This window comes from Apodemus sylvaticus, chromosome 15, assembly GCF_947179515.1.
Source record: "Apodemus sylvaticus chromosome 15, mApoSyl1.1, whole genome shotgun sequence".
Taxonomy (NCBI): domain Eukaryota; kingdom Metazoa; phylum Chordata; class Mammalia; order Rodentia; family Muridae; genus Apodemus; species Apodemus sylvaticus.
The window spans coordinates 65,559,266-65,583,785 of NC_067486.1; the positions used below are offsets into that span (position 1 = coordinate 65,559,266).

The window sequence follows — 24,520 nt, forward strand, 5'->3', positions numbered from 1 at the left end:
AGAAGGAAGACTGGGACCACAGTTAGGAACCACAGAGTGCTGGAGCTAGAGAGCGTCTGAGTCCTCTCCATCTGCCAACTTTATCCCTGGTAAGTTCCACAGATCCCCAGGGGTGAGTTCTAATCACTGTGGCTCATGAATCCTTTTCTAACACTCTTGTTCTATAGGTCTGTGAGCCCTGCTGTGAAGTCGGGAGTAGTCTTCACACTGAACCCAAAGGAGCCCCTTTGTCTAATTTTTACAATAGGAAACCCTATAAGCTTGAGAGCCAAGATTGACTGGAACACCTACTCAAGTCTAATGTGCATGCCTTTAAATACCAGGTCAAAGTCTTTCATGCACCCCACATGTGGAGTGCATGGGCACAAAACACAGCCTGCTATCCCCTAGCTGCCCCTTCATGTGTCCCCCTACTGTGCTATGCACCTGCCACATGGGAACCATGACGGAGGGAAGACATAGCATCCCTCACGGGAGGAAGCCACATAGAAAGCAATTTAGCTGTGTCAGAAGACAGATCGGGACATAGGAACAATTACTAGTTGAGACGGGAACACGAAATCTTGAGATTGGGTCTAAATAGGGGTTCAACTTACTGCAGATTCAGATACGGAAAGGGGAAGAACTGAAGGTTAGGAGTCACAGTGACCTTAGAGGAGCTGTCGCTTTAGACCAAGCAAGATGGGAGGGCCAGGGGCCAAGGGGCAGAGACTGCTCTGCTGTGGGGTTAGCCCAGGGGTGGGGGCATGGGAAGCAGAGCACTGTGGGAAGGCCAGTCGATGCAGGAGGGTACTGCCTGCTGCCGTGCTGGGAGGAACGAGTGGGGAGAAAAAAGCTGAGTGAGCTGAGGATGGCGGAGCCCCAAGAGCCTGGAAACTGGACCAAAGAAAGGAGCCCTGACAAAGGGAAGGGAGCCACTACTAGCACGACAGACAGGTACCTGGAGGTGGAGGCCACCAAGTTCACAGAAGTCTTACCTCATACCTCATAGTTCTCAGTGAGGACAGAAGCCTAAGGGCTTTGTGGGTGTGCTGGGGGAGGGGCGGGGGAGGAGGAAGACAACGGACAGCATGTCTCCAGAGAAGAATAAAAGTTCTGAGGGTCAGTGGTCCCTCAGCCTAGGTGCACCAGAGAATAGCCTGACGTCTCCAGTTCGTCCTGTCTGCTGTTTGTCTGTAGGTTGAGATGTGAGCTCTCCAGGCGCTGCTCCAGTGTCAGTGCCTGCCACACTCCCCAGCGAGATGGTGATGGACTCTTATCCTTCCAGAACCACAAGCTCCCAAATCAGCCCTGCCTTCTCTAAGCTGCCTTGGTCTGGCGCTTCAGCACAGCGATAGAAAACCTAGCTGAGCCACAGAGGGAGTCAGCGGGTGGTGGGCATGAGCCAGAGGAACATGAACAGCCCACCGGAGGAACGTGGAGAAACAAGGAGGGGACTCAGGGGGTGGAAGATGCTACGGGGTGAAGCAGAGGCAGGTATGGAGTCCCGCGTCAGTTTGCAGGGTATGTGTGCGTGTAAGGGGTGGAGAAGGAAGGGGACTAGGAGGCCAAGAGGAAGGTGCTGTGCCCTGGGGCTCGTGCATCTTGTCCCCCACTCCTTGCTCTTCCTGCTCGGTGTTTCCTGGACTCACCCACGACTGTGAGGTTGACTTGAGCCTGCCTGCTGCCCAGTTTGTTCTCCACCACCAGCGTGTAGCAGCCACAGTGCTCCTGCCGCGCGGCCAGAATGGTGAGCTTGCTGCCGCTCTCGCCGTTCTCCACCTTGATATGCTCACTCTCCTGGATCTGCGGGTACAAGTGGGAGTGAGAAAGGGGGCCCCCCACTCTCTGTTCCCAAGGAGGGATGGGCAGTGGGGAGGGAGCAGGGGTCCCTCCATCTTGTCTGGTGTGGTGGTGCATATTTGCAAGCCACTGCTGGGGAAGTATAGAGGAACTGGTAAACCCCAGCCAGGCCAATGAGACACCTTGTCTCAAGGGAGGTAGATGGCTTGCCCGAGGATGTTCTCTCTCTCTCTCTCTCTCTCTCTCTCTCTCTCTCTCTCTCTCTCTCTCTCTCTCTCTCTCTCTCTCTCTCTCCCCCCCAACAAAACCAAACCAAACTACATCCAGAGACAAAGGGCGATGTGTGCATGATCCCATCCATCTGAAATGTCCAGCACAGGCAATTCCATAAGGATGGATAACATGGAGGGAGTGGTGGCAGAGACCAAGGAAGGGGAGGAACCACACTGCCTTCTAGGGTGAAGGATTAGAAAATGCTGACGCTTACAGTCTATGTATTGACCGATGCCACTGAATTATATACGGTGATTTTTAACTAATTAAAGTTAAAATTTTAGCCAGATGTAGTAGCACAGGCTTGTATCTTAGCTGCTTAGGAGTCAGATGGATTAAGGCCAGCCTGAACAACTTACTAAGACCTACCTCAAAAAGTAAAAAAGAAGCCTACAGCTGTAGCTTCATGGTAGAGCACTTGCCTATCATGCATAGGCCTAAATCCCACATTCAAACCTCAGTACTGAAAAAAAAAAACAAAATAAAACAAAACAAAACTGTAGTTCCTCATGGTGGTTTGAATGAGAGTGCCTTCCCCACTCCCCCACCCCAGGCTCAAGTGTTTGAATGTTTGGTTCCTGTTATTGGAGTGTTTAGGACATGTGGTCTTGTTGGTGGAGGTGTGTCATTGGGGGTGGCCTTTGAGATTTCAAAAGCCCATGCCAGCACCAGTCTCACTCATTCTCTCTCTCTGCCTGCTTTCTGCAGATCAGGATGTAAACCTGCAGCGACTGCTGCAGGGCCATGCCTGCCTGCCTGCCTGTGTGCCTGTGTGCCTGCCAGCCTGTGTGCCTGCCTGCCTGCCTCCCTGTGTGCCTGGCTGCCTGCCTGCCTGTGTGCCTACCTGCCTGTGTGCCTGGCTGCCTGCCTGCCTGCCCGCCTCCCTGTGTGCCTGCCTGCCTGCCTGTGTGCCTGCCTGCCTGCCTGCCTCCCTGCCTGCCTGCCTGCCTGCCTGTGTGCCTGTATGCCTGCCTGTGTGCCTGCCTGCCTGCCTGCCTGCCCGCCTCCCTGTGTGCCTGCCTGCCTGCCTGCCCGTGTGTCTGCCTGCCTGCCTGCCCGCCTCCCTGTGTGCCTGCCTGCCTGCCTGCCTGCCTGCCTGCCTGCCTGCTTGCCTGCCTGTGTGCCTGCCTGCCGGCCATAGACTCGCCCTCTGAAACTGAAAGCAAGACCCCAGTGGAATGCTTCCTTTTATAAGTTGCCTTGGTCACAGTGCTTCTTCACAGCAACAGAACAGTAACGAAGACATCCCTCAACTGTCTTAACCACATTTCATGCGCTCAACAGACAGGCCCAGTGGCTGCCACCCTGGATAGCACAGATGCAGAGAGGTTTCATAATCGTAGTAAGTTTTGTACTGAACTTTATTTATCGGCTCTGATATGATTTTACCTTATTTATCACTCTAGACGGGCAGGTCCTACTTTCTTCTCCGTCATTCCTGAAGCTCGCTCTGCTTTCTTCCCAGGGTCTACTGGCTCATCTCATGACAATTTTTATGGCATGAAAATGCTGACAGAGCTTACAAAGAATTTTCATACCTTCCATGGAAGGGGATTTTAACCTTCCTAATGCTGTGGCCCTTTAATACAATTCTCCTATTTGGTGACCCTTGAACCATAAAATTATTTTGTTGTTGTTTCATAACTGTAGTTTTGTTACTATTATCAATCTGACCGTAAGTATCTATGCCTTCTAATGATCTTAGGTGACCCCAGTGAAAAGATCATTCAACCCCAAAGGTATCATGACCCACAGGTCAAGAACCACTCGCTGTTCTAATGGGTTCCTAATGCAGAACTTGCCCAACACACTAGGGTGTCTGCCAATCACAAACATAAGTATCATTACCAGTATAAACAGAGAGAAGCTGGGTCTGCAAAATTTCTCTACAAGCTGATTATTTGGAAATTTCAACATTTACATAGGGAGCATATTATAAATTGTAGCTATACTTCTGGGTTATTCAGCCAAAATTCTATTTAATATATAATTTATATACACAAATACCCAGGCTTGCTTTGATCTTTTAGCATGTGGTAAGTAGAAGCTATAACCAGCCAGAACTCAGGAGGCCAGAACTCAGTGCCACCACTCAGTGTCTGAGGGGGTCACCTGAGGGCTTTGACTTCCTGCCTCCAAAAAAATTCTAGGCAGATGGATTCAGATGAGGGCAGGAGTAATTTTATTAAATGGACTACCTATAAAACCAGGGCTTATTGGTAGAAACAGAAGGCTAGTAAGAACTCAGGTTTGGTAGATAGGTTACCTTTCCCCTTTCTTTCTTGTTCAATAATCTTTCTTTTTCAGTAACTGGGTTTTGGGATGTTGTGCATCCGTTAGGCTATATCCCTGGCCTCTGTGTTTTATTTGGACAGGATCCTGGAATTTATTTGGCTGGGCTGTCCTTGATCTTGCCATTGTCTTCCAAGTGCTGGGATTCCTGGGATGCCCCACCATGCCCCACCGTGCCCAGTGCTCTCCTCCACTTCCAAAGTGAAGCAGAGCCCACCCAGCGCCAATCATCTTTTAGGCCCAGGGGCTGTGAGTTGTCCTTAGGTCACCCGGCGAGGCTCCCATGACTGACCTGCTTTCGGAACTTCATCCACGTGCAGGTGATAGGCTGGGTCCCAGCCACTTTCCCAAACAGCTCCACAGGCTCTCCTGCGCGTACCTTCTGGTCCTCAGGGAACTGGATGATTTGAGGGGGCATGGCTAGGAGGGGACAAGCAGAATGTGAGGCAGAACCTTAGATATGCTGACCTCACTGGCACCGCTGACCATGGTGGTCTAGTGGTGCTCTCTTCCCATCTGGAATCTCCAAGATAAGAATGAAGGTACGTCAGTACCCTGCTCCAAAAGCTCTGACTGCAGGGGCCCTGCTAGCCTTGTTCACCCTTTAGAACCCCCAGAAGTGACCCACACGATCTATGCAACATGGTTCCTCACAGATTGGTTGTAGGGGAATTTGTGTCTCCCCATAATGGTCTGAATCGCTGTCCCAGATTACTTCTTAATTTAGCATTACCTTGCATCCAGCCTTTCAGTTACTCTGGCTGATAGATTTAATGTGGTTTGTGCCTTCAAACGTCTCCCCAGGGGCAAAACAAACAAACAAACAAACAAACAAACAAACATTCCAGAAAGCAAGGATATACAGAGCAGGGCCTACAAGCAGCATGACGTGGGCCCCTTCTCTGCAGGGCAGACTGAATGTTAAGGCTGAGGCCTAACTTTGCAGAGGGGACAGGAGAGAAGCCTGTGACATGGCACAGGGAGATGGAGGCAGAGGAAAGAAGCAGGAGAGGGCGGGAATGAGGCTCCCTAGAGGAGGAGGCATCCCAAAATGTGGAGCTTGGATGAGGGACGGATCTCCGGCCCACTACCCATATAAGGTCAGTCAGAAGACAGGAGAAGGCCTCGTGGTAGATGACTCCCTTGCCCTCAGGTAGGACTGTGACTATTACCTGCTTTTGTAGGTGTCTTGGGGGCAGGTTTCTTTTTCACAGTTGCATCACCTGAAACAACAGAGTTTACAAGTCATGATGTTGCAATGTCAGTTCTGTTCTCCCAGCAAGCTCCTAGGTGGATGCTGCCCTGCCCACTGGCCCCTCATCTACAGACACACCCCTCAGTCCACTAGGTCTTCCGTGGATCTCCGGGCCCTGATACAATCTTATGATTCGATGAATGTCAGTTCTCGAGGGCCTCTGTAGGGGCCCCTCGGACCAGTGGGATAGAAGCTCTCAAAACTCAAACGCCCCTCACAGTCCTATTTAAAGACGACAACCAAAACCCCACTAACTACATGCTCACCCTAACTTTCAGGAAACGCGGAAAGGAAATTATGTCAGATAAAGCAACTAAAATTAGCCCTGGTATGGATCCAAGGGTCTCCAGCTTCCTTTGGGTCACAGGCTGCGAATGGTAGTTGTTTCTTAAACAACAAAACACAATAAAACTCCCCAAACCAAACATCCAATGAATGAACCCGTGAATGGATGGAAGCTGGGAATGGCAACACCTGTCTGTGATCTCAGGCCTTTGGAGGCTGAGGGGAGAGCAGTGTCACAAGTTCGAAGGCAGCCTGGGCAGCACAGGGCGTTCCCAGTGAGCCTGGGAGGCTAGACACTATTGCAAGCTCTGTCGCTCAGAATGAATGAATAGTATCTTGCTGTCTTTCCTCCCTACTCTACTTTTTTTCTAACTCAGCAAAAATTAAAAAATAAAGACTCAGACAGAAACACCTCATAGCACAAATCTACCTATCTAAGTAAAAATATGACACACCCGCATTATTTCTCAAGGCTTGATTTCATATTTCTTTCAGGTCGTTTTTTTTTTTTTTTTTTTTTAAATTCAAATGTATCATTTCCTGCTTTCCTTTTCCTCCCCTCCACCCTTCCCTTGCTCTCAGAAGTTCACGGCCCCTTTTTCCCTTACCGTTAGTATCTGATTTTTCTCCTCAGCTATGGGAAGCCAGATTCAAAGCATCCCACTTACGTGGCGCTCTAGAAAGGCCAAACCATAAGAACTGAGAGCAGATCGGTGACTGCCCGAGGTGCTGAGGAAGGACTGACATGCAGCACAGGGAGGCCGGCCTGTCTTGACTGGAGTGGTTGTTAATCGCTCATGACTCACACAATGTGCACTACAGAAGATGCGCAGGGAAAATGCACTTTAATTCGAAAGTGTGTGTGTGTGTGGGTACATCACCAAGGAGATCTGCCACACGTGCCCTCTATGAATCCTAGCCCTTGGGCTAGGGATTTAGCTTGGTGATTAAATGCTTGCCTGGGAGGTACAAGGCCCTGGTTTCTATTCCCAGAACCACAGAATACCACACACACACCATCATCATCATACACACACACACTATCACACACACACACACACACACACACACACACACATACAGCTCTTACCCTGATTTATTATCCCCCACAGTACTTATCATATGACAGACTAGATCTTCACTTGGTTTACTGTCTGCCCCTCCTTTCCCATCAAAGTGCACTATTTTGAGGTTGAACATTTTTTGTCACTGTTCACTGTTATAGATCCAATGTCCATGACACACATAGTAAATGAATGAGTGGGTGGATATTGAGTCACTTGGCTACTGCAGAATGGAGGGACAGCTCTGGGGCCAGGTATATCTGTGGAGCTGCTCTACGATCACAGGTGGTTTGGCGAGCCCTGGGTATGTCCACAGAGGAGACAGTGCTGCCACCCACTCAGAGACAACTGAAAGGAAGGGCCCCGACAGAAACATCTCGAGGCCACAGTGCTGACAACTGTGGCCTAGTGATTACGTCTAGGGAGAGGACTGCTTCCCCTCTGGTGGGCTGCCATGAGTGAGCCCTGCTTTACTGTGGGCCTACTATGTGCCACTTAATAAACACTATGAATTAGGGTAGTAGAGAGAAAACCACACAGATATCAAAACTTGGGCTTAACTTCAAGATCCTAAACAGTATGTAGTGTGGTCCACAAGAAGGGTTCTTATGTCTCTTTTGTTGTTTTGGTTTTTTGGATTTGGTTTTTTCCGAGACAGGGTTTCTCTGTATAGCCATGGCTGTCCTGGAACTCACTCTGTAGACCAGGCTGGCCTCGAACTCAGAAATCCGCCTGCCTCTGCCTCCCAGAGTGCTGGGATTAAAGGTGTGTGCCAGCACTGCCCATTATGTCTCTTTTAAGGAATACTTCTAGAGCAGCTGGGAGTATTTGAATATTGTTCATAAATTAGATAGATGATAGTGCTCTATGGATGTTTTTCTATTTGATCATCTTAATGTGGGTTATAAAACATATTTGCTTTTAGGAAAGATCAACTCTAAAATCTTTACATGTTTAAGGTTTATGGGTATATTTTTCTTTTGGGATGCACAAAACCATAATTAGGTATGTGTGTATGCATGTGTGTGCACAGAGGTAGAGAGAAAATGGAGAAAGAGGGGATGGTTGGGTATATAGTTCTGTCAGGGAGGGCAGCTGCTCAGTGAAGACAAGGCTCTGGGTTCAACCAGAAGCCACCCCCTACATATCCAGAAGGAAGGAATATATGGAAAAGAGAGCATAAAATATTAATATCTGAGTTATCAGAAAGGGATAGAAATAACTATATTAAAATTACACCCTCTTTCTGGCTTCAAAGGCATGAGGCAGACATGTGATATATACATATATATATATATATGTAGACTAGCAGTCATATACATAAATAGTAAGTCTTTAAATTTTTTTCTAAAAACAAAGTAACACCCAGTTGTTCAAATGCAGCAGAAGAGAGAACCCTGTATGTGTTGAGAACATTGTCATTGTCTCATTACTGGGGAATGGTGGACCCAAGGCCTAAGAAGATGGCCCCAGAGAACAGGGAGGAGCCCAGGTTAACAACAGATGATGCAGTCTCAAGCAGAGTGGTGTTCAGTAGAGATGGGCCAGGAGACAGCTGTTATCACAGGAAGTTGAATGAAGCTAGGGTGTCCATTTAAATGAAAGAAAATTAAGCATTTAGTTCCTCTACTGAACTAGTTTCATTTTAGGTGCGTAATAACCCAAATATGATTAATGGCTATCACAGAGTGTAAGCACAGAACATGTTCATTGTTACAGAGAGTTCTGCTGGACAGCATTAGCCTTGTGTGCCAGAGAACTGGGTCTTTAGCCTAAGAGATAAAGGGACACATAGCTGTCACACGGGGTCTGCATCCTCAGGTCTTTACAGGGGGACAAGGATATCCAATTAGGATGCTTCCACCTCTTGGAAGGTACTAAAAGCAACACACGGAAAAGATGAATGAGGGACAGAGGAGGCATGAAAAGAATTTAGGGAACTAAACAAAGTGGAGGTAGGTACAAAGGTACTTTGAGATTTCTCTTAGAAAATGGGGGAGATTGCAGCAAAGGAAAACAGACCGTGAGAGTGGATGATGAAGTTTGGCTTGGTCCAGTGGATGTGATGGATGAATGCACTGATCTGTATGGAAGCTTCTAGCAGCCAGGGTCAGAGTCCTGGAGAAACACTGGCAGAGACTGGAAAGTGAAGATTTCAGATTTAAGTTGTAATCAGAGTAAAGAACTGGAAAGCTTCACCAAAGACTGGGGAAAGGAATACAAGGAAAGGCAGGGATGAGCAGGGCCTGATCCCTGGTGATGCACCTCCAGTGACAGCTGGGTCACATGAGGGGCAGGGCGTGGTGTTGGGGGAGGGGAGATCTGGAGAGAGGAGGCCAAGTGTTGGGTGGAGGAGTGGCCTGGTCATATCCCTGGTGATGGGAAGCACTGGGGGAAGCTAGAGGCCACTGGGTCACACACCATTCCAAAGAACCTATCCAAGGAAGATGGAGAGGCTAGGTGCTCAAGAAAACCCTAGTCAGTGACAATCCTGGTGCTGAGTGGACAGAGAGGAACTGAAGAAAGGTTAATGGAAGGCTTCTCCTGTGCTGCAGGCTAACTTCCAGGACACAGAGGAGAAGGAAGGGGACCCTAAAGACGATTAGGGAAGAACCCAGGGAAGAAATGCAGGTGGCAATGGATGACTAGCTCCTAGCTCCGGGAGGACTGGAGGAGACAGGCCATGGGAAGGAGCAGGGTAGGTCTCCTCAGAAGAGAGCGAACCAGCTGTCCAGAGGGGCTGCCTGCTGTCCTCTTCCATGAATGTGCTGAAGCTGTAACCCTTAGTAGTTCAGAATAAGGCTGCCTCAGACAGGTGGCTTACAGGTAACTGCATTAAAAAAGGCTGTCCAATCTGACTGGTGACTTTGCAGAAAGGGAGAAAGAAGGAAGGGGGAAAGGAGAAAAGGGGGGGGAGGGGAAAGGAAGAGAGAGTAGGAAAGGAGGGGGCAGAGAAGGAAGGAGGCAGGGGAGTGACCTAACAGAGCAGACCTGCACACACAGAAGGAACCATATAAGGAGGAAGATCAGAGAGAAGACAGACATCTGCAGACCAAAGGAAAGAGACCTTGATCTTGGGCTTCTGGCCTGTGTTTCAGCCACCCTGTCCACCATCTTGCTAAGGCAGCCCTGACTTGCTGTCAGTGAGCTCCTGCAGAAAGGGTGGGGATGAGTGGGGAGGGAGAAGACAGTCCTTGGGGTGGGAACTGGGGAAACCAAAGGCTATAAAGATCTTTCCGCGCTTGTTGGCTCTGAGAAAGCTATGTAGCTAGAAGGTAACACTGATTAGTAAGTGGATCTTTCAGTGTTAGGTTTAAATAGGACTGAAGGCCATGTTTTAATTTGTTCTATAACTTTGTAGTTATTGCTGTTTGAAACTGTTAGCATTTGAAGCTGCTCAGTAAAATTTGAAGCTGCTCATTGTTAAAGGTTAACAATGCTCTCTATGCTCTCCATACTTCATATGACCATCTGTAGGAATCCATTAACGGTGTTCTGTGCACACAGGAAAAGCTGAGTCATGGGATTCTAAAACTAAAGCTGCTCACAGGTGTTCTGCTCTGCGAAAATGCAAGCAGGGGACACCTCACCCTGTTTCCGTCTCACAAAGAGGGAGCTGGAATCTCACGGAAGTCATAGAAGTGGCTTCCCAAGTTCACAAAGCCATACGTAGCTCAGCTAGAAATAGAGCCACTGGCCAGCATGCATCTGGCTGCCCCGTACTCCACCCTCCAGGCCAAGCCTTTGAACTAAGGCTTTGGAGCTGGACTCAGATCCAGACGCTGCCCCTTCACTTGCTAAGTTGAGGAGCTCAAGTGTGGTATATAACCTCTCAGCACTTCGGCTTCCTAGATAAACGTAGTCCGGGAAGGCTAATGCGTTGGCTCAATGGGGAAAGGGGCTTGCTGTCAAGCCTAAAGATCTGAGTTCGATCCTCAGGACTGACCGAGTGGGAGAAAACCAACAATCCCAAGTCATCCTCTGACTTCCACAGTAGTCACGGTGTGCGCACATACAGCAAACAAATACATGTATGTAGCAAAAATTTACAAAAAAAGATCATTTTTTTTTCAAAACAGAAAAATAAGGCACACAGTGCATGCTCTGCACTGGCTCCTCCCCTCAGTCAGCACTCTTTCCCAAACAAGCAGATCCCAAAGGACTTCTTTGCTCTCTGGGACAAATTTAGCTCCTCCAGTTATCTGGAATATGATGGATAATCTTGATTGTCAACATGATGGGGCTCAGAATCACCTAGGAGACACCTCTGAGTAGGCCTGTGCTTCCAGAGAGGTTTAACTAAAGAGCAAAGAGTCATCCTGAATGTGATGGACATTATGCGGTGGGGGATGGGGGTACTGACTGAGCAAGAAGGGAGGGGGCTGAGCTCCGGCATTCCCTCACTCTCACCTGCTTGCTGACCTCAGATGCAATGTGACCAGCAGCCACGGCTCTGACTGCCACAGCTGGAGCTGCGCTCCTCACTACACCTTCCTGCCACAACGAAGGGTGCCACCCTCAAACTGGGAGCCCCTTTTTTCCTTGTTTTCATCTGGGGTTTTGTTATAGCCAAGAGAAAGGTAGCTAATACCTGAGCCCGCTGGCCGCTCCCACTGACCTCCTCATGTGTGGCCCATGTCATTGAGCCTTACTGTCCTTCCCCTCAGCCCAGGTTCCTAGGAAATGCTCTGGTTGGCCCAGATGAGCTAAACCAATCACCAGAGAGTTCCCACTTCTCTAGGCCCACCCTTCTCGTTATCTGTGTCCTGGACCCTTGTCTCTCATTCTGTCTCCAACACAGCCACTGTCAGAGAGGACATCCTACAACAAGGAGACCTACCATCTTTGCAAATCCCATGATGGCTACAGACCCCAGGGTAAGGGAGGGACAGAGTGCCCTCATCTGCTGCCTCTGAGAGGGGGCTGGGGCACCTCTCTGGGCAGTCAGCCCCCATCCACACCCTTCCTGGCACAGGCCAGACCCCTCAACTCCCCTGCCCCCATCCAGGGTACTTTGCTCACTGCTGCTCTTAAGGACTCTTCCTGTGACCCTCTCCTGCCCATGCTTCCCCTGGAGCTCGGCCTTCCTTCTGAGCCTGCCTCTGTGTCTAACCTCCTAGAGATCACTGTTCTAGAAGATTCCAAACCCATACTTCAAGCCTCCCTTCCCCAAATCAAACTTAGGACCTTCTCCTCTGACTGCTTCTTGTCCCACTTCTTCCCCATCAATGAATACACACTCAGTCCTCTCCCCACCCCACCCCACCCTGCGGAGCATTCACCATCACTTCCCCATTCTAAACTCAATGCCTTGCCAAGGCCTCTTGTCCCCTACTCTCTGCCCTAACACATTTGTCATACTAGGATCAAAGTGACTTTTCTCAACTATAAATCTGAAGTCTCTTCTTGTTGAAACCTCTCCAGTGGCTATCCACGACTACTGAGGACCAAGTCCATCTGTCTCTGACAAGGTCCTTGAGGTCTGCTCTGGTTTTTGCCTGCAGTCTTTCGCACGCTTTCTTCAGTGAATACTCTTCCTTATGTCCTCTGTTCTCAAATGTCAGTGTGTGCTTCAGTCACCTAGAGAATTCCAGCTGTTGGTCAGCTACGTACTTGCCTTTAGGTGTTGGTCCTCTGTACTACACACTCAGCATCTTTCAGATCTGCGCACTAGCATGTTGTCATGGGTTCTCTGTAAATGCTGGCACCTTTGGCTGACGTCTACACCTTCTGTAAGCAGCTCTCAGCTTAGGCACACTACTACCTCCAAGGGCTCATGCCTCTCCTAGCCGGGTCTATCCCAGTTCCAATCCAGTTCAGAAACCGACTAATAAAATGTATACGCCATGTTCCTAGGGGACAGCAAAGGTCCCCTGGTTACCTCTGGGGCCCAGCAGCAAACCGGGCATGGGCTTGAGAGCGGTTATTAGAAGACAGAGACTGCAGAGATTGATGAGAACCTGGGCATTTCTAATGAATTAATACTGAGCTAGATGCCAGAGGCTACAAATCACACTTTGCACATCATTAAGTGTGTGCTCTGTTACATCCTTGATCAAAACTGCTAAGTGTCGAGCCTTCTGCTCTAGATGGGAGACTGAGGCCGGAAGGGAAACAGCCTACTAAAATCATGAGTAAGGGTAAAGAATTGGGAACCTTTCTAGGGAAGCTGAGGCCCTGCTGGAAAAAGTCTGTTTCTCATGACTGATTCCAGTAATCTGTCTTTTGCTTCTGCCCACCCTGCCCAAGCCTAAACTAGTACTACCCTAGAGACCCCTCCTTCTTTCCTGGAGGGGAGTCATCCCTCATGGAGGTTTCTAGACTGCTCAGTCTGAAGACAGATGAGCACCCCTTGCCTATTCTTGCCGAGTGAAAGGGTTTGAGAAGACAGTTGGGGAGCTGGTGTTAACAACAGCCTTGGGCACAGGCAGGTCACTGCATCTTTGCCTCTGGGGACATTTCCCTTTTTAGGTAGTTAACTATAAATAGGCATCAAACTCTTTAAAATTCTCCAAATCGGCATTCACTGACGGCTCAAGGCTCCTGGGAGTGACACAGGCTGGGTAAGGGAAGGACAGCCACCTCTGGGGCTGGTAAGGGAGCCTGAAGGTAGAAGGCCAAGTCCCGAGGCCCCCACCCCACTGAGGAAGGTTCAAGGCATCGAGTGACTGTTCTCTCACCTGCTGACTCTTTCTAGTACATTCTTACAGACATGTGAAGACATACTGGTTGTTTTCTGAGAATTAACATCTCTGCGTGAATTACCCCCTCAGCTCCCCTCATAGCAAAGGCAGTCCTATCAGAAGATTCCAGAGGAACACAGCTCCTCGCATAGCTACAGTCTCTCATTCCCAAACCTCAGGGAATGCCATGGCAGTTGTGAAAGAGAAGTCTAGCATGGCCAGGCCATCGGGGCCAGCACTGCTTGTCAACTCTCATCAGCTGCTTCTGGGAAGGACCAATGTTGCTGGTTAATTGGCTCATGGGAGATACAGAAAAGGTTGAGGCGGAAGCTGGAAGTAGCTGCCTAGTGAGGGGCTATCACCGTGTCCCAGGCTCGTGCATACATACGTGCATGTTGGGTACTATCGTATTCAAACGCCAACACTGCAGTGGGGTGCAAGGACAGTTGGTGCCTGCTCAGGGGCGCTTGTATGAGCAGCTTAGCTATTCTCTGTGGGCCCCCACGTTTTTCAGTGTTAGGCAAGTTTTGATACCAAATCCCAACTTCTAGATTTCCTTTCAGCCCCTTGGATTCTATTAGGATTTACCATTTCCCTGTAAAGAATGCTAAAAAGAAAAAAAGAAAAAAAAAAAAAAGATTTGATCCTTGAGAAGACCAAGGAGCCTGGGCAGAGAGTTTGAATTTCTAGAGAAACTTTCAAGTCGACATGGCTCTTAGTTTCAGAGACACATAGAGGCCAGAGTAAAGATAAACACTCTAACCAGAAATGGCCACTGTGGCCATATGCCCACATGTGCCACCCTCCCGAGGCGAGTGTCTAGGCCAGGCACAGACTCTGAGGGAGCCTTGCACCTGAGTTGTCCCTTAGTCACAGAACAGTGAAGGCAAGGACCTTGAAAGCAGGAGGGACTCGGGCTGATCAGGACTATCAAGTGGCCCCAACTCAAGACATCTGCTGTGCTAAGCTGTAAAACCCAATAGGTGCTCACTGTCTGTCTCCTGCTCAGACCCCGAGTCTGTGGCCTGCTGATTCCTTCACCTGTGCGCTACTCTCTTTTTAACTTATATTTTCTAAAGCTGTCTTTTAAGCCCTAGGAATCCATCCTTCAGCCAAGTAATATGCGTGCCTTCCTCTACAGAAAACTCCCAAGAATTACACTGGCTATAGAGAGCCCCTCCAGAAGGAGCACCCCAAAGTGGGGCTTCCGGCTCCAGCCACTTTCTCTGCAGGTGCTCCTGTGTAACCCCCAGCTTTGCTCCCACGGCTTCAGATGCCTCTGCATACAGGTGCTTCACCCTGACTCTTCACCAGCGGCCTGCTGTCATGGCAGGACAAGGTTTGAGACCAGGCACGGAAAGTGTCCACTAGATGTTAATACAACACGTTCTAAAAGGGCCGAGGACTTTGAGGAAGCTACGTGTTTAATTAGTGGGACAACCAAGACTTCCCTAAGGCTTTCTTGCTATGCCCCATGTCTGAGCAATTCCTTGGAAGCAGCCACAGTAAGCCGGCTTCTGGACACACGCAGGGTCGCGGCGGTGTTCCTGTCCCTCAGTGGCTAACTCAGCTCCAGCAGAGACTGTAGGGCTCTTCTCTGGGCCTGTGAACGCCTTCCCTGTCTTATCTCAAGGAAGAATAGGTAAAGTATTCCGGGGATAATGACACTAGATTCTTACCAAGAAGAGAAAATAAACATAAAGGACAATTTGGGTTAAATGACAAAAATGGGAGGGTAGGTTGTACCAATTAGCTAGCAATGTTGAGCAATATGGTTCAATGTCAACTTTCCAACAATTACACTGAGGTTATATTGGTAGGAAATACACAATGAGAAGATGTTAAATGATATCTATCTAAATGAAAAAAATGTAAATATATACAGAGAGAATAAAAACCCCGGGATGCAATGTAAAGGGAATACAGAGTTCTTTGCGCTCTTCTCATGTCTCTCTAGAACTGTGAAATGGTATTAAATGGCTATTTTAAAAGTCCCACTGAGAGGCACATGGCAAACACACTGACAGGTCTCGGGATCCAGGGACACATCGGTGCCTTTCCTTTGTCTCTTTCCAGGATCCGACGGTCCTGACACCTCTGCTACCCCACCTCTTTGTGTTGTTCCTTTGGGCTGGGCAAAGAACTGTTATCATCCTGTTTCTGTGGACAACATGGAGCAAAGCCAAGTCCACAGCAAGGTGCAAGGGGTGTGGTGGGAAGAGAGGCCACCACAGTCCTGTTCCTTACCAGTGAGGAGATGCTTGGCAGATGCTTCATCTCTAGGGCTCGGTTTTGCTTTTCGATAAAATGGGAGCAACAAGTGTTTATGAGACAGTGGAGGTTTGGCCAGTGTCACACAGCAGGCACTTCTGACACGAGGTCTGTGCACTGTGCGGGCACTCAGCACGGCGCTTTGTTTGACTCAGCTGTCCTCCCAACATTCCCTCCGGCATCTGTGCCGTTTCTCCCCCAAGCTCCCGCCTGCCTCTTCTCCCCTGCCAATGTTATCATTCCTCCTCAAGCCACATAAACTGCATTCCTCTCCCTCTTTCAAAGCCTGGTTCTGAGTTTATCCTCACCTCGATCCCTCCCAAGCTTCCTGCCATGTTTGTGGCTTGGGACTCAGCTGACTGGCAGGTTAAGGAGCACTTTTGTCATGGAGGGCTGGGGGTGGATGCCTGGCTTCGACCTCGTGCTACAGTGAGGCTTGAGGGCTCCCAGGCAAGTGTGGCCAACGCTGTCCACTCCTACACCCAACAGCTGGCTCAAAAGAATAAATCACCTGGGGACAGGTGGGTTCACAGAGAGGGGTCTGGCTATACTCTGTTGACAGACGAGTCACTTTCCCTTTCCTCGAGAAGGATGGATTTCCTACTTAAATTAGGTACTTCTCAGTTTTGACAATACCACACAGTCCAGAGACATACCACTCCTGGAATACAATATGTCTGGGAAAGAGGAAAATAAAGCTAACAGAAATGGCATCTGATGGGGGCATACAGACTCGTGTGTGAGTCTGCTTCAGCAAGGAGGAAAAGCCCTTGACGCTGAGGTGTTTGTGTGCATTCCCACACATATGAAGTGGACAGGAAAAAGCAAATGTATGAATGAAATATGAGAGAGAAGAGGATTTTCACATTGTACTTAGCATGTTCCTACAGGTTTTAAGATGCTCAAATGAGAATACATGCACATATAACTTGAGCAATGACTGAACAAAAAACTATCCTCAAAGGATAAAATAACTGGGGACACAGACCTAAAAGACATCTCCTTCACTTCCTGACCCTGGGCAGCCATATTGCTAAAAGGCTCCAAGGTGGTGGTGTCTCTCAGGCCCGTGAGGTGCAAAACACACGTGGAGGGGCAACCAGAGCCTAACCTAACGCAGAGTGACAAGAGGCTTAGGGGGGTAGGGACTGAGTGGTCCAGCCAGCAGAGGGAGGCAAAGGGGCCATCAGTGTGCACGGGGTGAGCTGTCCATCACGAACCACAGAGGAATGATGCATCCCTTGCAGACAGGTGGGTGGAGTCACCACCCCAGGGCTGCGGTGACTGTTTTCTGTAGAGTCCAAACACTTCCTGCCAGCCCTGCTCTCCCTGATTAAGGCTGTCTCTGCAAGGTGTCTTGTTCTCCAGGCACTAGAGTAAGGTGACTCTGCATGCTTCACAGGGAAGCAGGCAAACCCTCTTCTGTTCTCAACCCCTTCTTGTTCTCCAAGCATGGACAGCAAGGCTAGTTCCCACTAAAAGGCTGATTTTTAGCGTGGCCACACACTGGGATGATCTAGGGCATAAACAAAACATGGAAATCCAGCTGCCACCCTAGAGTTTCTGTTTCATTGGTCTGGGGGCAGCCTGGGCCTGGTGGTTTCCAAGTTCTCCAGGTGACTCTAATTCGCAGCTATAGCTGCCAGGGTGATGTTGACAACTTGGCTGGGGTTTTTCCAAGGACTCTGCTCTGCAGGGCAAAGTGCCCAGAGCTGGGTCTGCTTTGTCTCCCAGCCCTGAGGCACTTGTTTTTCTCCTCCAAAGTTCTGCTCTGACCCTGCTTCACCTTCCTCGAGATTGCACAGGCCTAAAAGGATGTTCCAGACCTGAAGACGGGAGGTGGCTGGACCCCTGTCCCTGTCAGGTGAGTAGCCGAGGCACATCCCTGTTGTTCTAAGAGCATCATCTCCTCTGCTCATGTCTCCCCATAGGTAGCACAGCAAGGCCCAGACAACAGTTTTGGAGAGTAACACTCCTAACTTACTGCTCCCAGGTCCCGACGGCTGTGCCTGGGCTCTTAACAGCTTATTAAAGTCTGCTCTGAGCAGTTGTGACTCCTCTGCTGTCTGAGTGGGTCTCACTTTGTGTAAACATCTAGGAGAAATTATAAATTCACTTTGGCTACCCCTCCATAAAGGCTGAGGACCTCTGACCCCTCAGGCTGATGAGCTGTGTTCCAAGAACTCAGCACCAGCAAGGCAAAAGCACTGCTTTTTACAAAGAAAAGAATAAAGCAGCCAGGAAACACCCGCCTTGTAAGAGAAAGGAACGTGAACTTCCCAACAGTGAGGCCCAGCACTGCCCTCCACTAGCAGAAGTGAGAGCTTCTCTTCTGGTTTTGTTGTTGTTTGTTTTTTCTTAAACTTACTTTTTTTGAGTTTTACTCTGAATCCCAGATTAGCATAGAACTCACTATGCAGCCCAGGCTGGCCTCCCCTTAGCTTCTCAAATACTGAGACTGCAAGTGTGCATCATGCCTGGCTTTCTGTTTATTTTAAAACTTAGAGTGTTCAGGGGATGTCCAAGCAACTCTGTGCCCTATAAAAACTGGGGATGTCAGAAAGAAGTTCTGCTAATAAAATCACACTAATAATTACAGCAAAAGACAGGGCTGCATTACGGCTTTTGAGGACTTTAGGTACTTTTGTGTCTATCATTATATAATTTTATTTGATATATCATATAATTTTATTTGATAGGTATTATATTTGGATTATGTAGGGTATGTTTTATAACTGCTCTGGTATAAAGATGAATAAATTAATATGCAATTCAAATACTATCTTGAAATAGTTCTTTTTTTTAAAATTGCACTTTTGTAGGTCTGAAGGCAGCATTTACCCTAAGTACCCTGTCTATTAGGAGGTTGTTCATGGGGAAAACCCCGATCAAGAAGGAGGGAGGTAGCCATGCCCATTTGGGTTACAGCTGTACACTTTCTCTCTGGAGAGTTACTGAGGTGACTTAGGGGGAATTTACCAGAAAGTTGTCCATGGAGATAAGAGTGAGGGAAAGGAAATGGAGCTCCCCAGAGCTCAGTGAGGAGCCCAGTACAGCTGTGATGGAGAGAGGTGGCAGTCAGGGGACTGCCCCTGTGCACACAAATAGGTAGGTGTGTCCCTGCCAGGGACACATGAGAGGCTCACTTGTGGGAGTTTCTGGGCACTAAGAACCTTAGGACATTCCCGATGATGTTATAGGGCAGAGTAACAATTTAGGAAGGCTCCCTTGACAGGACAGAATCAACTTAGAGAGACAGTTCCTACAGGGGTTTAAGTGACAACCAAAAGTGACATGGGAGGTGTTGAGGGCCGTGGTTAGGAAGTTGAAGAACACATGTAACATCCTCAGGCTGCAGATGGGGTGAAGAGAGACTGGCAGGGGTTTGAGGAAAGGTAGTTTGGCTAAGTAATCAGGAGGACACAGGGCACTCTGGGGGAGGGGCAGAAGCTTGTCCTCAAGGAGTTGAGGACAGAGCTGGTGACCAGGAGGCCGGGGCTCTCCCACCCTCTGCCTTTGTATGGTGAATCCCAGCAAGCAGCACTTACTCTCTGTTCCTAGCACAGGGGGAAGAGAGCTCTTGGGTCTCCGGGATTTCATCTCCGGGGCCTTGGTGTTCTCACTGGTCTGAGCATCTGGAACAAGAAAAGGAACATAAACATCAGTCAGTAGCTGTCTAAGGAACTGAGGAGAGGAGGCACCTCAGGCAGAACCCTACCTTGACCCTAGTTGGCCCACCCACCCTACATTCCACTCAGAGGCCCTCTGTGCCCGCCGAGTGGCGCCTGCATCCTGCCCTTCCTCCAGGGGAACACCAAAGAAGGAGAGCCTGCTGAATGGGCAGGATAAATCAGGCGGCTAGAACAGTCGCTGGCAGGATGGAGGGCCAGGCTAGGGAGCTAATTACTGCTCCCAGCTGTAGCACCAGAGACTGCCAGGACCAAGGCCACTTAGCAGGACTAGGCCCTCAATTCCCTTTGCTCTCCTTGGCCACACTGGGCTTTGATTCTCTTGTTTAAATGTTCTCTGTCTCTCTGCAAATGTAAAGGCCTCACACTGAGGGAAGAGAAGACTGGGTCCCTCCTTCTTGACTCAAGGACTGAAAGGTGTTTGTGGCCTTTGATTTCTAAGGCTTGCCTTTGCACTGGGTCAGGCCTAGCCAGACAAAGGCTTCAGAGCAAGCCACTGTCAGAGTCTCTAAGACTGAGGCTGGGACTCCTTCAGGGGCTTTTGTGGCACCTCCTCAAGGCAGGCCTACGAATCCATGCGGTGGCCATTGACTGATGCTGGGCAGCAAGTTCCTTCTTCCATGTTAAGGTAAAGCTCAGACAATGCTGGGGTGGGTCCAATATTGGGCGAGGGGTCTCTTGTGGACAAAGGAGAATGGCCCTGCAGGCTGGGTGGAACTGGGCAGAAAGCCCTGGGTTCCAGTGAGACTGGAACTCGGTAGGGAAAGCACTCAGAACTTAGATAGGAAGCTGCTGGCTGAATGGCAGTCAACAGGCAGTGTTTTTACAACTCTTTGGGGAGAGGATGGAGGGCACCTCCCCCTAAGCCCTTCCTGTCCTCATCCTTCATTTCCGGCTCCCAAGGAGGAAGTTCAGAGGGAGGAGGGGATTTTCCAGCCAGGGCTCTGGCCACATTCCTGTGGCTTGGCTCAAGAAGGGCTAACAGGCTGTCCTTGCCTCCAGGATGGGCAGCCTCAGCTGGTCTTGTCTAGACTGGGTTCCCTGTGAGGAGTGGTACTACAAACATGGATGGCAAGGGTTGGGCAAGGGTGCACTTTACCCGCTTTCCTGGTTACATTTCTTCTAAATGATATCTGCGTCCTGCCTACACAGCCCCTTCTACTTAAGTCTTATTTCTGAAGCTCACCACCAGTTGGACTTCCTCTACTCCATGCCTGTTCGCTCTATGAGCTGGGTAATCCACTGACAGAGACTGTGGGCACAGCCTGCTCAGCTGGGTGGCAACTGAGGGATATTAAGGTCAGTTCCCTGTTGAAGTGTTGAAGATGACCCAAAGTCACACACACACACACACACACACACACACACACACACACACCTACAGGAATGATTCTGTTTGGGGTGAATGAGGACTTTCTAGTGGTTTATGAAGATGAGGTGAGGGGTAACAGAACAGAGATAGAAGGGGTCCTTTTAAACAGCACTTGATAACCTTGATACCCTGTCCCCTACTGTGTGACTGTGCCCTACTCCCTCCATAAGAGAAAAGGAACCCCAGATAGTGAGTTCAGGCTTCCTGTCACATGGAACTGACAAGATCCCAAGTTGCTGTTCACTGTGTGCACACATGGAACAGAAAGAACCCCAGGACTTTAAAGAAAGGAGCATTCAGAAATGTCTGTGCTTGTTTTCCCCTTCCCAGGAAAAGGGGTGAATGATAGTGTATATGTAGTATTGAATTCCTGATTCAGAGTTCTTTTTTATTCCTCCCAATAAGTTCCGGAGCAGAGAGGAGTCTGGGAAAGAAGGATCACAGTGCCTTTTCTGATAGTAAGCCGAGGCACAGGCAAGCCAAGGTGCGAGGCCCAGTTCTCTGGCTTCTGAAAGGGGGAACGGGGGGCCAGCCTGGGACACCGTTCCTTGTGGGTCCTGTTGGATGCTATTTTGGTGCAAGTTGGGACCAAGAAACGGGAAAGTTCTCATTCTTTGTCACAGGCACCCTTGAGAACTTGGGCAAGTCATTTACACCATCTCTGCTTCCGGTAGCAGTAGAAAGCAAACTTTTTCTAGCTCACTGCAGCCTAAAGGCCAGAGAAGGCAAGGCACAGGTGGCATTTTGGAGAGATCAAAAGCACTACTTACCTAAATGAACTCATTCTTTTTGTTAACCATGGTCCCTCACCTTCTACTGATGGGCTTTAGCATCCTCTGACCCCAGAGAGCACTACTACCAGCTGAGGTTCACTGGAGCTGTAAGCACTCAGCCTGCAGTACACACTGGACTGGATCTGAGAAGCTCCACACACCGCAACTTATCTTCCCATCAGGCCCTGAAGAAAGGGCTCAAGTTTCCCTTCCAAACCAGGCATTCCCAAACCCAGAAGCCCAGGATTGGGGGGGTGGGGAGGGCAGCACCCCCTAAAGTGTCAGTACCGTGGGGGCTATTCACGCAGCATGGGGCCCAGCTAGGGATAGTGAGCTGGTGGGCCACTGTGAGAACCACAGGGAAGAAGGAGTGGGGAGGACCACATGCTTAATCAAAAGCAGCTTTCTGCTTACACGCTGCCCAGGGGATAAAAATAATAGTAATAAAAGTTTAAGAGCAGCTTGTATTTTCTGTCTATTTTAATCATTTTGTGATGAAACTGGATTTTATTTCTAGATCTGGGCCCCAGGGCTGGAGTACTTTGCTGGCCTGGTTATGCCCCTAAAAATGTATGGGGGTAGAAGACGGAGGTGTGGAAAAGTGGGGGTTCCTAAAGAGACCAGCAGACTTTCCCTTACATGGACAGTGCCTCACCCCTTCCACCCTTTCACTGCTGGGCTAGCTCTGGACTCAGGCCCCCTGGGATAGGTTTTCTTTCCTTTCCTTTCCTTTCCTTTCCTTTCCTTTCCTTTCCTTTCCTTTCCTTTCCTTTCCTTTTTCTTTTCCTTTCTCTTTCTTTCTCTCTCTCTCTCTCTCTCTCTCTCTCTCTCTCTCTCTCTCTTTCTTTCTTTCTTCCTTCCTTTCTTCCTTTCTTCCTTTCTTCCTTTCTTCCTTTCTTTGGTTTTGGTTTTGGTTTCTCAGAAAGAGGGTAGGTCCCCGGACTCTGACCCTAGACAAGGGAGAAGGAGGCTTTGGGAAGCTTCTGGGAGAAGGTCTGAACCTCAAGGGCCTCAAGCAGGGCGAAGCAGGGGGCGGGGCTCCCACACCTGCTGAGATGCCTCATCTCTCACCTAAGGCAGCACACCAGCACACAGAGTTCCAGTTGGGGAGATGCGAGTTCTTTTTCTGGCTCTGTTGTTTAGTAGCATTGATGAGCCCCTGGATGAGCCTATGAGAAGAGAGCCTTCCTAGTTAGGAAGACAATGGCTCATGACTAGAGTAAAGGAGAAATGTGCAGCAAACACCAGGGGGCAAGCCAGCAAAATCCCTCCAAAGTGGGTAAAGGCACTTGCCTTCAAGCTGCAGTACCTGAGTTCAATCCATGGGACCCGCATGGTGGAAAAGAACTGATTCCTGCAAACAGTCCTCTTAGCTACACACAATCTACAACATGCCTCCAGGCCTCAAATAAATAATACTGTGTAATAAAAAATCAAAATAATGGGTGACATTTTATTAGGTATTTATTCCATGTATGCATCTCTCTGTGCCTGTCCTTCATGTGTTCACAGAGGCCAGACCATAACACTCATAACACTCATCAATATTTAGATTCTTTAAATTCCTTCCTTTCTACCCCCTCTCTCCCATTCTCTACACCCCTTTCTTTCCTTCTTTTGGAGACCGACTCTCATCCTGTAGCCCAGGTTGGCTGGAACTTGCCACACAGTCTAGGGCAGTCTTAAACTCAACACAATCCTCTGGTCTCAGGCTACTGAAATGTTTTTAGAGCTACAACGACAGCAGTTTGACTCAGTTTAAACCTACTCCTAACTAGCGGCATGTGAGGGGTTAAAGAATAACCCGAAAACCAAGGGAGGATAAAGGATCATGGCAGGACTCGGACCAAGCAGGTACAACTCTGCTCAGCAACACCCAGTTGACCACAGTGGCCGGGAGTAAGTGCTCGGCTTACATTCTCACCCAGCTTGTCAGGGTGACCTGTGGTGACTCGACCTGGTCCATGTGCATGAAATGAGGCTGACATTACTGTCACTCCCCTGAATCCCTCTTGTCAAGGTCACTAACATCTCTACACTGCTCTTCCCAATGGCTAGTGACCAGGCTGAGGCAATCAGTTGGTTACTCTTTTCTTCTCAGGACCCTGATCCTTTGGCCCCAGGTTATCAGACTCTGGACAGCACTGTCTTTTCTCAAGGCCCTTCATCCTGCTCTCCCTTGCAGATCTCTGAGCTGCCTGCACTTCTCAGTGCTGTGTCCCATCTTAGATAAGACTGTGGTCTTATCTATGGTCGCATCTGCTAAAGGAACTCATGGAATCCCAAGGCACGCTCTGTGTGTGGGTTGGTGGTGGTCCCTGGCCTCCTCTGCCCTGGTTCCTGGCCTTCCACACCTGGTACTTGGCTCACTGTCCTGCTTCTTCCTCCCACACCGCCTACAAGCTCTGCCCCACTGTGCCTTTCTGCTACGTTTTCCTTCTCCTCTCTTCTCTTACTTCAAGAGCTCCGTCCCTCACCTTTTACAGCCCTCTGTTCAAATGTTCACTCAACCAGAAGTCCTCAGCAACCCTTTCCTGAAGCTGTAGACCCTGCGCCATCATATCCCAGGGTATTAAGTGCATGTGTGAGCACACACACACACACACACACACACACACACACACACACACATCCTGGGAGCAGGAACATTTTCTGCTCACACTCAGCAATACCAGCAGCTTGAGCTGTATCTGGCAGAGTGCACACCTAAACATTTGCTGAATGAATGAATGATGGTATGGATGCCATAGATACATGCTCCCTCTTCACAAACATGTATCA

General features: G+C 49.2%; 1 protein-coding gene across 5 annotated transcripts in view; it reads right to left on the minus strand.

Moving 5' to 3' along the window:
* Window positions 1–24,520, minus strand: part of Mylk (myosin light chain kinase) — a 255,320-nt gene that overhangs the window by 45,501 nt on the left and 185,299 nt on the right. For all 5 annotated transcript variants that reach the window (XM_052159226.1, XM_052159227.1, XM_052159225.1 and 2 more), the window contains 4 exons: window positions 19,454–19,540; window positions 5,520–5,570; window positions 4,640–4,767; window positions 1,632–1,785 (listed from right to left, as the gene is read on the minus strand). In XM_052159226.1, coding sequence (XP_052015186.1) covers window positions 1,632–1,785; window positions 4,640–4,767; window positions 5,520–5,570; window positions 19,454–19,540 — 420 coding nt within the window. The remainder of the gene's footprint in view (window positions 1–1,631; window positions 1,786–4,639; window positions 4,768–5,519; window positions 5,571–19,453; window positions 19,541–24,520) is intronic.